General features: G+C 45.0%; 1 protein-coding gene across 1 annotated transcript; it reads left to right on the top strand.

The window, feature by feature from the left end:
* Positions 1 to 1,032: 1,032 nt before the first annotated feature.
* ADIPOQ (adiponectin, C1Q and collagen domain containing) lies at positions 1,033 to 11,102 on the top strand. Its single transcript, XM_024768223.1, has 3 exons — positions 1,033 to 1,085; positions 8,966 to 9,184; positions 10,092 to 11,102. Exons 2-3 carry the CDS (start codon positions 8,974 to 8,976, stop codon positions 10,610 to 10,612), a joined length of 732 nt encoding a protein of 243 aa, XP_024623991.1. The 5' UTR covers positions 1,033 to 1,085; positions 8,966 to 8,973; the 3' UTR covers positions 10,613 to 11,102.
* The last annotated feature ends 4,078 nt before the right edge of the window (positions 11,103 to 15,180 follow it).

Raw genomic sequence — 15,180 nt, forward strand, 5'->3', positions numbered from 1 at the left:
CCCAGGCTCTGCCTGAGAACATTCTGTTTCTGTATGTCTTGCAGAAGTTATTGCTGGGATCCTGAGCCCTTGCTGGGGTCATGATTTAATGCATCAGAATCTGTGGCTGGCAGGAACTGGCTCCGATCCTGCACTTCAAAAACAAAACGTGGGTTTGCCAAGCAAGAGTCCAAGGTGATGAGCATTGCCACTTTTAGCCTAAGCCTTCTAGGAACACCTCTGTGGGTTACAGCCACTCCAGGCCACTCCTAGCCCGGAGCAGTGTTCACCAGTAGGTGGAACAGGCACACATTTAAGGTGCTGGCAAAATGGGGACTCACACATGCATGAAAAGTTAGTTTTCAAAAACTTATCCAGAATTTTGAAACCACAAAATCCTTGAAAGATGGTATTCTCTCCTAGTTAATATGTTTTCTGATATACTGAATTTGAATCACATACAGATGGGGACTTCAAAATCATTTGGGATTCAGGGCCTTTAACGGTCTTAATCTGCCCTACACCAGCCCAGAAACGTCCCCTCACCTCAGTTCTCAAAATTGGCCTGCAAAGTCTTTCCCCAATCTGGGGTTCAGGCCAGAGAACAGAGGATGTGTTATATTCCTTGTTATACTGTAGTTCCCTAGCATGCATTGTGAGCAGGAGGTGATGGTTGTTATTGGTGCCCTGGATTTATTAGGGCAAATCTCCAGGAAGATGGAGGTCTCCTGGACCACAGGGCAATTCATTTTACATAAGGAAATATCTTGTTTTCCTGCTTCTGGTCTTGACCCTTGGCCCCGTCGCCGTTGTAAGAGGCAAAAATAAGAGCCAAAGTCTGGAGACAAGACTGTGGTGACTGAAGCTCCACTTGGCTTCCCAAGCCCAAGCTGGTTGCACCAGGTTCCCCAGGGTGGACCTGAGGTATTTGCCAGGGGCACATGCCTGCCCATTGGTCTCTGGTCCTCGCCATGCTGGCCAATAGGAAAGGACAGCTGTGAGGTGGGGACCACCTTCCCCCATGAGTACCAGGCTGCTGAGACTGGGCCATCTCCTCCTCACTTCCATCCTGACTGAAGTCTGTGGCTCTGATTCCACACCTGAGGGTAAGGACAACTGATTCAAGTTCTAGGCTGGAGGGGAAGTGGCTGCCCTGCCGTGGAGCCCCTGACTGGCGTGTGCCCACACTGTCCTGTTAGCAGGGTAGGGAGGGATACAGGCAAAACCCCGGCCAGGGTAGCACTGACGGATGCAGACAGGTCTTGGGATTCTTCCTCGATTCTCCCACGGCTCCAAGAGAAAAGGGACTGTTCCTTCTGGTCAAAATGCCTGGGACCATCCTGAATTTTGCCCAGTTCACTCTGTGGTAAGATGCCTAATCAAAGAGAAGGTTGGGGTCAGTGAAGTTGGAGGGATGGTCCAGTGATAAAGTCCAATTAGATAAGAGGAGAAGGGGACAAATCACTTAGCTTGACCAGGTAGGGCGGAGAAAGAAGCACATGAAGAGGCAGCCTGGGGAAAGCCTGAGCTCCGATCTCAGCCTGAGTTTGGAATCCAACTCCAACGCTGGATTCTACTCAGCAATACTTATTGAGCAGATTCCACGGGCCAGACACTCGGTAGTGTCCGTGAGGTACAAAGATGGGTGAGGCATGGTTAGTATGTGTAGATTTGGGGGTATCTGTAAATATGGGAATATCTACCCCGCTGTGGGGATATCTCACAGGATGATTGAGAAGTGCAAATGAGGTAAAGTGAGCAAGGGGCCTGGCATAGGCTGGCAGCTTATGAAAAATCTTATTTTTAGCAGACATCTTCTGACAGAAACAACTGGATCTACCTGGTCTTTGTCAAGCCCAATCCTGCTTGCCCCAGTGAGCACTGCACGTGCGGCCTTCTGGTTGTTTCCGGCCATTGATGCAGAGACCTGCGTGGGAGGGATTTTAGAGATCAGGCCAGCCCTTGTCTGAGGATGTGGGTCCCTGGTCTGGGGAGGTTCTGGTTTTCAGATCAAGCCTTACGAGGGGTGCAGCTACCTCACTCCTGGTGACTCCTGCCATTGGGGGTAAGGCCACCTCCTCCTGACAAGGTTGGAAACAGGGAGGCCTTGATGCTGACAGAATGTGTCCAAAGGAGCGTGAGGGTGTCAGCTTTGTTCCTGAAGCTGAGCAGTGGAAAGGGAGCCTGCAGCTTAATTGTCTGTCCTTGTTGCCTCCCTCCTTCCATTCTTGAGGAGTTGTAAAGAGGGCCACAGGACTTGCTTCTTGTCCTTTCAAAGGTGGCTGTGGGGACAGACTTCCGTCCTACTCCTTGTCAAGCTGGGGACCTGTGGCCCCAGACACTTTGCTGAGGACAGGAGGTAGAAGCTTTGGAGACTAGAAGCTTTCAGTCAGGAACTCCTTCAAGTGGAGAGAGACTGATGCCAAAAATGTGTGTGTGTGTGTGTGTGTGTGTGTGTGTGTGTGTTGGGCACAAGGATGCTGAATAGAAGCTTTCATGTCACCCTCCTGGGAGCCAGGCAGAGCCTAGCTGATTCCTGGTTCTGCCATTCATCATTAGGTTGCACCATGTGAAATTGCCAATATTCTACCATTTCCGACCTTTAAAAAGGGCAATTTCATTTAATTCAACCCAAGAGTTGCATGATCTTAAGCCAGCATCTTGGTCTCTTTGAGTCTCAGATTCTTCTAGAGAGTGGAGTCAAAAGCAGGGCTATGAGGAGGATTAAACAAAATACAGTCTGAAACTGCCTTATGCAATTTATACTGCAAAGGACCCTTACCAATTTCAAAGTGTTCTCATGTTCCTCGTGATCTCATTTAGCAGATTATGAAGCTGAGCCTGAGAGGCCTTTTTTGAGGCAGTGTAATGTGATGGGAAACTCTCACTGATGTTCTCCTTAATCTCTCAGTTTCCCCATCTCTACAGTGGGGGTTATTTTCCTTGCTTCATGGAGTTTTTGTAGAGATTAAAATAAATAACAAATAGCATAAGTAATGTGTAAAAGTTCCTAGTGTGAGAGCTGGTTTCTATGAGGATGCGATAAATGCATCCCTTTCCTCCCCCTTAGCCTCCCATTTGTAAAAGCAGGGCAGGGGTGAGATGATTTCTGGGGTACCTGTCAGCTCTCTGGGACTCTGTGATCTATGCTTTAATGTCCTTTCCTGCTGGAGGAATTGGCACTGGGTCTGGTGACCTCTTTCCCCCATCCCACTCTGTCTCCTGCCTGTCCCAGAGGAGACCCCATCCTTGCATTTCACAAGATTCTGCTGTTGTTACTTTAATTCCAGCAGGTCAAAGTGGAATTTCTCATACACTTAACAAGTGAAAATGAGAGATTGTAATATGGCCCTTTAGGATCCAGAGATCATCATGGTCATCCCCTTGCATTATTTTGAAAGCAAGGAGAGCCATGCCTGTACACAGTGCACCACGAAAGTTAGTACGGTAGAAAGAACTCAGGTTTTGGATTTCAAATTTCACCTCTGCACTCTTTTACTTGTGATCCTTGAGCAGAAATTACTAAACCTCTTTGGTCCTCGGATTTCTCGTGTGGGACCTGAGTCCTAACCCCCAGGAGCTGTGGAGGTTAAATGAGATTAAAGGGGTGGTGAGTGTACAGTGGGGATCCACAGCAAGTCATCCATAAATATTTGCTTGCTTCTCTTCACTTGTATGTGTGGAACTCTTTATAAGTTTTAAAAATACTTCTTCATAATTTTAGTCTACTGGTTCTCACAACAATATTATGAAATAAACTAAGAATAAATTCATTAATAATCACATTTGGGGAATTCCCCAGTGGTCCAGTGGTTAGGACTCTGCGCTTCCACTGCAAGGGGGCATGGATGGGTTCGATCCCTGGTCGGGGAGCTAAGATCCCCCAAGCTGCACATGGTGCCGCCAAAAAAAAAAAGAGTTAAAAAAAAGAAATAATCACCTTTTCCTGCAAAGAGCATGAGGTCTGGAAAGTGGGTGGGGACAGGTAAGTCACCCAGTAAGTCACTGGTGGAGCCCATACTAGAAGCCAGGTCACTGCTTCATAGTCTGGAGGTTTCTTCACATTATTTTCTCTTCTATCCCCCATCCCATGGAGTGGAATATTAAAAGGCAGGTGTGTGACCTTGATGCTGCTTTCCTTTTTGGGGATATGCCAAAGGGTCCATTGCTGGGTTTCAGAAAACCAGAATTTGATATCCAGCTCCTCTACATTTAGCTCTGGGATCTTGGACGAGTCACTTAACCACCCTGAAACCCACTTTTCTCATCTCTAGAATGGGTACATTCATACAATAGATGACATTTATTGAGCGCTGACACATGCCTGGCACTGTTCTAAGTATTTTACGTGGATTGTGCCTTTTAATCCTCCAACAAACATATTACTGAAACATGTTACGAGGAAGAACAAATTATTTTCACCCAACCACTGAGGTCATAGAACCTGTGCTCTGTATTCTACCTCAACCTGTCCCTCAAAATTTTGAGAATGAGGTGGGATATTAAGTGAGGTGAGGAATTTACAAAAGGCATTCTACAAAGACAAGGAATTATAGGTGGTACTTGGGATTAGCTTCATGACCCATGTAAATGGTTTCTTTATAGGCACGATTGAATCTTAGAATATAGTTCTAGATTACAGTTTTATTTAATAATGTTTTCGCCTTTAGAAAGAGAGGTCTTTCAAAATCAACATGTAAAAATTGCTATATCTAAACAGAGAGCACATATAACTTTGGAATAAATTGTTTGAAATTTCGGCATCTCTGCACTGACCTTCAATTATTATCAATTGCTAATTTTTCCATCCAGAACTTGGTTAGACGACAACCTTCTTCTTCAATCAGAATCGCTTCTTAGCATCAGAAACATCCTAGGATGGTGTGCCCAACTGCCCCCAATCCCTCCTTCCATTACTGTCACCCCATGTTACTGTCACGGGACCCAGATTGGTTGCCCCTCTGAATGGAGAGATCTGTCCATAACACTGTAGTGTTGAGTACAGAATGCCTTCCCTTGGGCTGGGAAAACAGAATCTTTTCTTTTCAAATTTATTTATTTTTTATTTTATTTTATTTATTTTTGGCTGTGTTGGGTCTTCATTGCTGCGCACGGGCTATCTCTAGTTGGGGCCAGCGGGGGCTACTCTTCGTTGTGGTGCATGGGCTTCTTGTTGTGGTGGCTTCTCTTGTTGCGGAGCACAGGCTCCAGAGCGCAGGCTCTGTAGTTGTGGCGCATGGGCTTAATTGCTCCGCGGCATGTGGTATCTTCCCGGACCAGGGCTCGAACCCGTGTCCCCTGCACTGGCAGGCAGACTCTTGACCACTGAGCCACCAGGGAAGCCCAGGAAAATAGAATTTTTATTTTTAAAAGAGGAGGAGGAACCAGAGAACTCTAGAGACCTGACTTTTCACTCCTTCTAATGGTTTGGAGGAAGCCCCCAGTCACCCTTCTTCTTTGGGGCCCTCTGTAGCTGCCTTCCCTGGTTCTTTATTCTGGATTCTCTCCTTCTGTTTCTCTGTGGAAAAGAGCATAGCCCTCCTCATTTCTGGAAAAAGCAGGCACAGAGCCTCTCGGTGGTCTTCTTAGGAGTTTTACTGCTAACCCCATAGAAAAAAAGGATGGAGATGACAAATTGTGGGAAGTTTGGATGACATATAGTCTTAAAAACCTCAGAACAAGTATTCTCCTTAAACACAAAAGGGGCTTGGCTGGTCTTTTCTCCTTGGCTTCTCGTCTAACTCCCCTCTTTCTTCTCATCTTGGGAAAGGCCAAGCTTAAACTATCTCTCATTTTCATTTTATTTCCGGCTGTTATTGAGAACACCCCTTGAGACCTCCAATTCCAGTAGAGGGGGACAAAGGTACATGTTAATGGTAAAAGAAAACCTTGGCTAGGGACTCATGACCACCAGGGAGCAGCATCTATCGCTATCGGCACCTGTCTCAGTTGTCTTGCCTGTCTCTCCTCCTCTCTGTCTGCTGGTCTCATTCTCAATTCTCACTCTACTTAAGATGATATTAGAACTTGATATTTGATAAATGATGCATCAGACCAACAGAGATAAAAAAGGTTAATTTAATTAAATGTCTTTTAAACAGTTTTCAAATAGGAAGAAATCATTTGAGTATCTTAGATCACAGTTTACACCAACACAAAATATCAGAGATGGATTAAAGAGTAAAATTTAAAATACACCAAACAATAGAAGAAAATAAAGTACTCACCAAGCTCTAGTATGGAGAAGGACCATTTAACACTTAGAAGCAAAAAAAAAAAAACCCAACAGAGTTGGCTATATAAAAACTAAAACTTCTGTCACCTAAAACTCAGGACAAGCAAGACAAAAGAATAATCTTTACACTAGAGTTAATAGTCATAGCACATATGACAAAGTGTTGGCATAAAGAACTCACACAAATTAATTCAAAAAGCACATTGTGTCCCTAATAAATTAACTGATAAAGAACACTTAACAGAGATATCAAAAATGAGGAAATTAAATTAGGAAATAGGCCTTTAATAAAATGTACAACTCACTAATGATCATAATGCTCACTAAACTAAGAACAACAAAAATGTTTGTAATCATTATATCCAAAGCTGGAGGGTAGCTAAGACAGGCTCTTTATGTACACACTGACGTATTACCGGGGAACAGCATGACAAACTGTAATTTGGGAATATCCATCATAAGCCTTAAAAATGTTCATACCTTTTGGTCCAGAAATTTTACTTCTGGGAATATGTCATAGCAGAACAATAATTTGAGGATAAACTATGTGCCTAAGGGTGTTTGTTACAGATTTAAAATGTTTTAAAATGAAAATATGTTCAAAGTTCAGTAAAATGGGAACGTTGACATATATCTTGGCTATATCCACTTGATGGACTAGTGCACACACACGTTTAAAATGACGATTATAAAAATTAGAAAATTGCAAGGCAAAAATTGGGGAATAAAATTTCTATGTAAAGTATTATTTCCACCATGTTTAAAAATAAACGGATTCTTGGGAGTGGGGATTGTTTTGTTTTCTGTAGTTTTCAAAGTATTTATCTTACTATTTTGCTTTCTTGGCTGTGCCTCATGGCTTGTGGGATTCCGCGACCAGGGATTGAACCCGTGCCCCCTGTAGTGGAAGCTCAGAGTCCGTTAACCACTGGACTGCCAGGGAATTCCCTCTCTTACTATTTTTAATGAACACACACGTGTGTGTGTATGAAAGATGAGCATATATATATATATATAAATACAGTAAACATATATATATGTTTATATATAACATATATAAACTTATCATACATATATGATGTTTCACATATACATATGAAAGATGAGTGGGTTGTGTCACATGGAGGGGGCATTACAGAGCCCCAGGCAATGGGCCATAGGGGTAGGATTCCAGACACCATGCATGTCTTTGGGGTAAGATTTCTCATCAGGGTCTTTTCTCCATCCTTCACAGAGGAAACATCTCCTGAAGCCAAACTCAATTCTGGAGGCTTTGTGAAATCTATGGGACAAGCAAACTGATGAAAAATATTGAGTGTTTAGGGTAAAAAAATACATATAGACCATGTTTTATTTAGAATCAAGTTCTTGGGATTAGCTACCTTTCAAACTCCACAGAGGGTCTTAGTGATGCCTGTGATCCAGGATCCTAGGCCCTGTTCCCCTCTGTGGTGCTTTCTCTCCACTCCCTAGTGAGAGAGGGATGGGGAGACTAACACCCTGGCAATCAGAGGTGAGGGGCTAAGATCACCTAATAACAGAGGCAGGGATGGATGGGGACCAGAGTCCCGTACATGTAAAGGACTGTCTTCCGGGAGGGGATATGGAGGGCCAGTTCTGAGACAGGGAGTCCCTAGGCCATCTGTGCCCCTTGAGCTTTTTGCTAGGGTACCCAGAATATATGTTCTAAACGTACTCCATCCTCTTTCCCTCGTTCCCCCTTCCTTTCGCTTTTCCTTCCTCCTTCCCTTCTCTCTGGCTCTCTTGCTCTATTTTTTTTTTTTTTCTACAGAACTATTTATTTAGTCCCTACTCTGTGCTGGTAGTGGGTTAGGCTTTGCCCCATGGTGCTTGTAGTTTAATGGCTGAAATGGGTAAGCAAGTCAGGAATTATAGTATGGTGCAAGATGTGCCATGCTAGAGATAAGCGAGGGCACTGGGGGAGCACAGAGGAGGAACAGCAGACCAGACTGGGGAAGGAGGACTGGGAAGACTTCCTAAAAGAGAGGACAGCCCACTGTGTCCTGAAGGCTGCGTGGGGATCAGGCAGGTGACGAGGTGCAACTAAGTGTGGCCCAGGCAGCGGTCAGTGGATATTCTCATGGGGCAGCGTGTCGCTGGTTGTCTGACTAAGGCTGTGCGCGTGCACATTGTGCAAGTGTGTGTATGGGTGTACATGTGTATATGTGCGTTTGTGAGTACGTGTGTGTGCACGTACATAATATACCAAATGGTCTAACATGTGGCCCAGGGAATGGGGAGAGGAAGAAAGAGAATGGGAAAGAAAGGAGGAGGAACAGACATAGAAAATGAGGAAAAGGGAAGTAGAGAAGGAAAAGAAGGAGCCGGAGAGAGGGAAGTTGGTTAGAGTTGAATGGGATGATCTGAATCATCATTCTTGGACGATTCAAGGGATAGGCTCATGACAAGTTGACTCTTGGAGCCTTCCCTGTGCCTCGTACTGTGCTCAGATATGAGGAATTAGAGGAGTGTTGTCTCACCATCACCGATGGTGGAAGAAAGGAGATCCCACACACAAAGAATAATGCTAAATACTGCAAATTTCAGGGCAGAGAGAAATCAAGGTGGGCTGAAAGAGTCAGAAGAGTCTCCCTGGAAGAGGTGAGTACTGAGAGAGCAGGTCTCAGAGGCAGACTCTGCGGAACTGGCCAGAGTCCTGCTTGGGTCCTGACTGGGTGAGCCATGTGGGGTCCACTCTTCTGTGTCTGACAGCACAGTTCTGGGTTCCAGGACTCAGGATGCTGCTGCTGGGAGCTGTTCTACTACTGCTACTAGCCCTGCCCAGTCATGGCCAGGAAAACATTGAAGCACCTGAAGTCCTTCCCATCCCCAAGGGGGCCTGCGCAGGTTGGATGGCAGGCATCCCGGGGCATCCTGGCCACAACGGGACTCCAGGCCGTGATGGCAGAGATGGCACCCCTGGCGAGAAGGGTGAGAAAGGAGATCCAGGTAAGAATAAGGTCTTTAGTCTCCTCTGTCACAGACTTCTCCTGGGTAGAAGAGGGCTTCTAGCACTATAGGAGGGCAATAGTTATTAACTTAAGGTCTACACACAGGGAAGAAACAAAGCTTTTTAATGTGACCTATAAGCAACATGAAGTGGATTTTGGATTGGCCTTTCAAAGGTAAACACACGTGGTACCTTTAAAACTAAGTACCCTTGACTGTGCTATACCCACACCACCTTCCGCATCCTCTTTCCATCCCCGCCCTCATCCATCCCTATTCCCAGTCTGCTCATATTCCTGTTTCCCTTAATTTTCCCTTAATTCCCGTTCCATCCAGTGGCATTCAACCGTACTTCCTGGTACCTCCTGCAGGCCACAGTCCTTCTCTTGGAGAACTCTTGCTCTGGTGCACAGGACTGTTAGAGGTTACTACAAGAGAGTCTACTCCAAATATGCTGAAGGGAATGTGGACAAGTGCCTAAACAGTGGAATAGAGAGAAAATGCCCTCAGTGCAGACCTGGGTTAACAATGAAGGCTTTCAGGAGGAGGTGGGGCTTGAGCGAGGCCTTGAAGGATGTGTGGACAGAGTAAAGGAAGGAGGGCAGCCTAGACGGAGGGCAGAGAAAAGCAGATGTGTAGTTGGTTGAGCTGGCACATAAAGTGTTGGCAGGGTGGAGCATCGGTGATGGAGATGTATAGGAGATAAGGTTGGAGATGAATTTATGGGAGCCGGCTGTGGGGCAGGGGATGTGGAGGGGGAAGTGACAGCTGTCCCCTTTGGGAGCTCTCATTGGTTCCTTGCTCAAGCAGTTTGTAGGTAGGGGGCCACAGGGACAGTGATTTAGGCTGGAACCAACCTAAACAGGAGTTCTGTTTTTGTGGTCACTAAGGTCTTCTCGTTCTCTAGGTTTTGCTGGTCCTAAGGGTGACACTGGTGAAACTGGAGTGACTGGGGTTGAAGGTCCCCGAGGCTTTCCAGGAATCCCAGGCAGAAAAGGAGAACCTGGAGAAAGTGCCTATGTATACCGCTCAGCATTCAGTGTGGGACTGGAGACCCGGGTCACCATTCCCAACATTCCCATTCGCTTTACCAAGATCTTCTACAATCAGCAAAACCACTATGATGGCACCACTGGCAAATTCTACTGCAACATTCCCGGGCTGTACTACTTCTCCTACCACATCACAGTTTACTTGAAGGATGTGAAGGTCAGCCTCTACAAGAAGGACAAGGCCGTGCTCTTCACCTATGACCAGTTCCAGGACAAGAACGTGGACCAGGCCTCTGGCTCTGTGCTCCTCTATCTGGAGAAGGGTGACCAGGTCTGGCTCCAGGTGTATGGGGATGGAGAGAACAATGGGGTCTATGCAGATAATGTCCATGACTCCACCTTCACAGGCTTCCTTCTCTACCATGACATTGAATGAGCACCACTAACTCAGAGCCTCAACTGGGCCAAGCAGCCCGGAGTCAAAGAACAGTCCACAGGTCTTCAGTGTAGTTAGGAGACTGATTTTATTAACTAGTTGGAGGACTCTGAACATTATTCATTCATTCATTCATCAAGTGCCTTTTCAAAAAATCATATACTGTGTTCCCAGACAGTCCTGAAGAAGACACATCCCTTGGCCTCAAAAATCTATCATGTAGTGGTAATACTAGAAGGATGGTAACATCTACTGGGGAGTTTCAAAACATGACAAGATAACCAACTACAAGAAAGTATTTGACAGTGCTCCTCTGTGCCCACTGTTTTTCCTTATGTTCATGCCAATCCTGTGAAGTACACAGGAAAGATACTATTCTCCTCTTTTTACACTTGGGGTCCTGAGGATGAGAGAGTTAAGTGAATGCCTAAAGTCACACAGGCATTTAGCGGCAGAGTTAGAGATCCAACCCAGGGCCGTTTTAAGGAGTGTATGGCCTTTTGGAGGGTATTGGTAGGGGTCTCTCACCCAGCTTGCCTGAAGGCCTTTGGACTGGCCTTCACCATGCATTAAACCTTTCCCCAGTAGCGCTCCCTCGGAGAAGGTGGTTCTATGACTACGTCCCTTTCCAACTGGACTACTCAGCGGCTCCTGCACTACTCTGTACTTCCTCTTCTCTGTGTCTTTCCTCATGCTCTTCTCTCTGGCCCAGCAAGTCGACTCCATCTCCATATGTTGACATCTTCCCTGTTTCTCAAGTCCACCTGGTCAGGAAGCTTCTCTGATGTGATGTCTCTTTCCTGCAAGCCTTCCTCACACCTGTGCCGCTCTACATGTTACCCTGGATAAGAGTCCTAGGTCTGTGAAACATCCTCCCACAGGCAAGGGACAACTGCCTAGAAAGGACTGTGCTTCCTTCATCCCAAGTCCCCTTGTAGGTCCTTGATAAATGCCTCATGAAGAGCAAGCACTAGAACCTCAAATCTACCCAGAGTTAACTCCATTTCAGTCTCTCCATATAACTAATACCTATCTAAGAAAACAGTTTCATTTTAGGAACTCCTTGATTTTAAACACCCAATCTTTGTTCCACTGGACAGCTTGAATCTTTTCCACCGAGGTTTGGGGTGACTGTGCTTTCTAGAACACTCAAAGAATTTTCCCTCAAGGAAGTAGCTTGAGCCTTCAATGCAAAACCCATGAAGGAATTTGGAAACCATTCTTTCTTTGAGCACCAACAGGGTCTGGGAAGACCTGGGCTTCCTGAATCTACTCGTGTTCTTTAAGAAGTATAAAGAAAGAAAGAAAAGGAATAAAGAACAGATAACTGTCTGAGGTGATAGATACGTTAATTAGCTTGATTGTGGTGAATATTTCACAACATATAACTATATCAAATCATCACATTGTACACCTTAAATATACACATCTTTAATTGTCAAATATTCCTCAAAAAAAGTGGGGGTAGATTACAGATGATTGATGGTGGTAAACATCCTCTCAGGAGACAATAGCTTGAGAGATGCTCTTCAAAGATTTTAGCCAAAGCAGAGCTAATACCATTCTGTATAAATGTAGAAACGGAAAACTTAGTTTTTTGCTTCCAGTTTTAAATTCTGAATGATTTTCTTTTATATGTGTATGACTATCCCTTAGGTGATTATTATTTCTGCCTATAAAGTTTTGGTTTTTAAAATGTTTGTATATCATTATTTTCTACAAGCAAAGATACTGTTGGTCAGCATTAAAAGTAGAAACACCTGTGTCATGTGGCTTTTGTTTTCATTTTTGGAGAAATATGTGGGATTTAGAGAGGGATGAAGGGGTAAACTTTGTGTTAATAAGGACTCTATTTTGTGAATGATGAATGAGATTTACTTGCATGTCATTGGCTCTGGCTGGACTGTGTGTTCGTCTCTGACCAATCACTGGAGTCAGGAGGATGGAATATATTTATTGACTTAATTGATTATGGCTAAGCTAGAGAAGGGGTATTTTCATTAAAGCAAAATCTGGACACAGTTACCAGAGTGGGAGAATGGATGATGAATGCAAAAACAACTGTCCACAACAAACTTTTAATGTTATGTTTGAATTTTCTCAGGTTTCTCAGAGAGGCATTGCTGGAAAATTGCTATTGATTTTTTCTAAAATTTCCACAAATAGCTAATGTCTGGCCATGCTCACAGTCCCACATCTGGCTCGGGTGGGATCCTCACAGCACTGGACACAGTGTCACACATACTCTAAGCTCTCTGGAACAGGGGTTGGCTTAAGTTCAGACTACAAGTTGTGTCTCACCTTCTAAGGGTGGTAATTCCAATGTTAACTCAGTTTTCAAGACTTTGCTGTGCTATTGGGTCTATCTGTCACACGCACCACTCAGAGTTTGGTCTGGGACTTTAGTAGTTTAATTCTTGAAGCCTTTGCTATGCTTCTTTGGGTCTGTTCTGCATGTGTACGCTGGGAGTTGAGTCTGGGACTTACGTAGGGTCCCGAACAGAATTAGAAGATGTCCTTTCTCAGCTCTTTCCTCTCTGGCATGTCCCTATATTCTCCAGCCCCCAGGGACCCTCCTTTTCTTGATTCTTAATGCCAGGAAGCTAGCATTCTCTCTCAGTTTTATTTTCTCGCACTGGGGCTGTCTTTGGGGATAAAGCAACAAGAGAAAAGAAAGAAAAAAAAATAACAGGGATCACCCACACTATTTGAACAGCGTGGTCCATTTCACTGGTTTCTCTGGTCAGAGAGAGAGATTTTGCAGGGGGTTAATTTTAGATGCTTGTGTTGCCGCTGCTTCTGTGGCAATGCAGCCCAGTGCTTGGAGCTGATCTCAGGGCAGAGCTGGGGGAGAACAGAGAAAAGAAAACATGTTAGAAAAAGAAGTGGGATTTCTCTTACACGTCTGTCATTCAGGAATTGCTGTTCCTGGTCTGGTTAGCAAGAGGTGATTTCACCCAGGCTATGAGTTGCTATTCACGTTTTGACTTTAGTCCTCAATCTGCCTGCTGTTATTTACTGTTTAGACTCTTCAGGTATTTGTTTTTTGCATTTTGTCTAGAGTTTTTGGTTGTAATCAGTGGGAAAGGTAGCCTGTAGTTAGTTTAGTTTGGCTAGTACCAGGCACCCGATGTCCCATGATAGTCCTGAAGAAGGATAAAGGGAAGGAATTGAGGGATAGCAGGAGGCCCAAGGAGGCATATACATTACGCTGAAGTTGATGGAAGTCAAAGAAAATAAGTTCAATCTTGAGACAGACCACTGTTGAAGAAAGGACGTGGAGGGTGCCAAAATCTCCTTAACCAAGGGAGGCTGGGGCCAAGTATGGTCTTGATTATAACCCCAGCCTCTAATTCTTCCTGTGCATGGAGCGACCAATGAGAATACATCCCATGCTGTGCAGTGATGAAAGCAGTCAGCATGACCCCACCACAGGCATCAAAGCAGAAATATTTACCTTCAAATTCAGCAATTTTATTCATTTAGTGCTTTATTTAGGAATGTTTGGAAATGTACAGGTTTTTAGTGAGATTTGGAAAGAACTAGATTTTTTCCTTTGACCTTCTCAGTTTTCACTCAGGTATTTTACAGCAACTAAACATGATTTTGAACGAAATTCACTATGTAAAAACCACATTTTCCCAAAAGTAGGTGAAGCAATGAAAATGCAGAGACCACTTCCCTTTATTTGCTATGTGTGCTTCACAAGATCAGTGTAAGTGGAATTCCGGGACAAGGATTAAGGGGTTTTTTTTGTTTTGTTTTGTTTTTAAAATTTATTTATTTTTGGCTGTGTTGGGTCTTTGTTTCTGTGCGAGGGCTTTCTCTAGTTGCGGCGAGTGGGGGCCCCTCTTCATAGCAGTGCACGGGCCTCTCACTGTCGCGGCCTCTCTTGTTGCGGAGCACAGGCTCCAGACGCGCAGGCTCAGTAGTTGTGGCTCACGGGCCCAGTTGCTCTGCGGCATGTGGGATCTTCCCAGACCAGGGCTCGAACCCGTGTCCCCTACATTGACAGGCAGATTCTCAACCACTGCGCCACCAGGGAAGCCCAGGATTAAGGTTTAATGTGCAGCTCAGTTTGTGGTGAGAGTTAGGGCTATAAAGAGGTCAAGCGTCAGTCTGTACTGAGTGTGGTGGACACCTGCTGGGTGTTCTTCCATTTCTCCCTTCATGATGGAGCCACCCTATGGCCACACCCTTCAGGCCACCCTCTAGTCCAGTCTGATCCCTTTCTCCTAGAGGCCATTGAATGGACCAAGGCAGATGCTTGATCTAAGCTGAGCCATCCAGAGTTCCTCCAGGAATATGAATTAGGATGGATGCAAAATATGCAGATTTGAGACTCGGGGGTGGCCACCTTCTGCCCTGCAGCCTAGAGATAGAAGAAGGCCAGCTGTGCAGAAAAAAAAGCAGGCTCAGAGAGAAACAAAACTGAAAGAGAAAGTAAGATAGAGGGAGAGAGAGAGAAACTCTTGTTCTCAAAAGTTTTCCACTTTTTGGTTCCAGTCCTTCTTGACATTCAGTTGTATACTTGCCCATGGGTCACATGAGACAGCAGTTCCTGGATT

This window comes from Neophocaena asiaeorientalis, unplaced genomic scaffold (genome assembly GCF_003031525.2).
Source record: "Neophocaena asiaeorientalis asiaeorientalis breed wild unplaced genomic scaffold, Neophocaena_asiaeorientalis_V1.1 scaffold225, whole genome shotgun sequence".
In the NCBI taxonomy this organism is placed as follows: domain Eukaryota; kingdom Metazoa; phylum Chordata; class Mammalia; order Artiodactyla; family Phocoenidae; genus Neophocaena; species Neophocaena asiaeorientalis.

Excerpts from the sequence above, each read along its gene's own strand:
- ADIPOQ (XM_024768223.1), top strand. The coding sequence starts at position 8,974 with ATGCTGCTGCTGGGAGCTGTTCTACTACTGCTACTAGCCCTGCCCAGT. Across the intron at positions 9,185-10,091 it reads GGGTGAGAAAGGAGATCCAG|GTTTTGCTGGTCCTAAGGGT; the intron begins GTAAGAATAAGG and ends CTCGTTCTCTAG.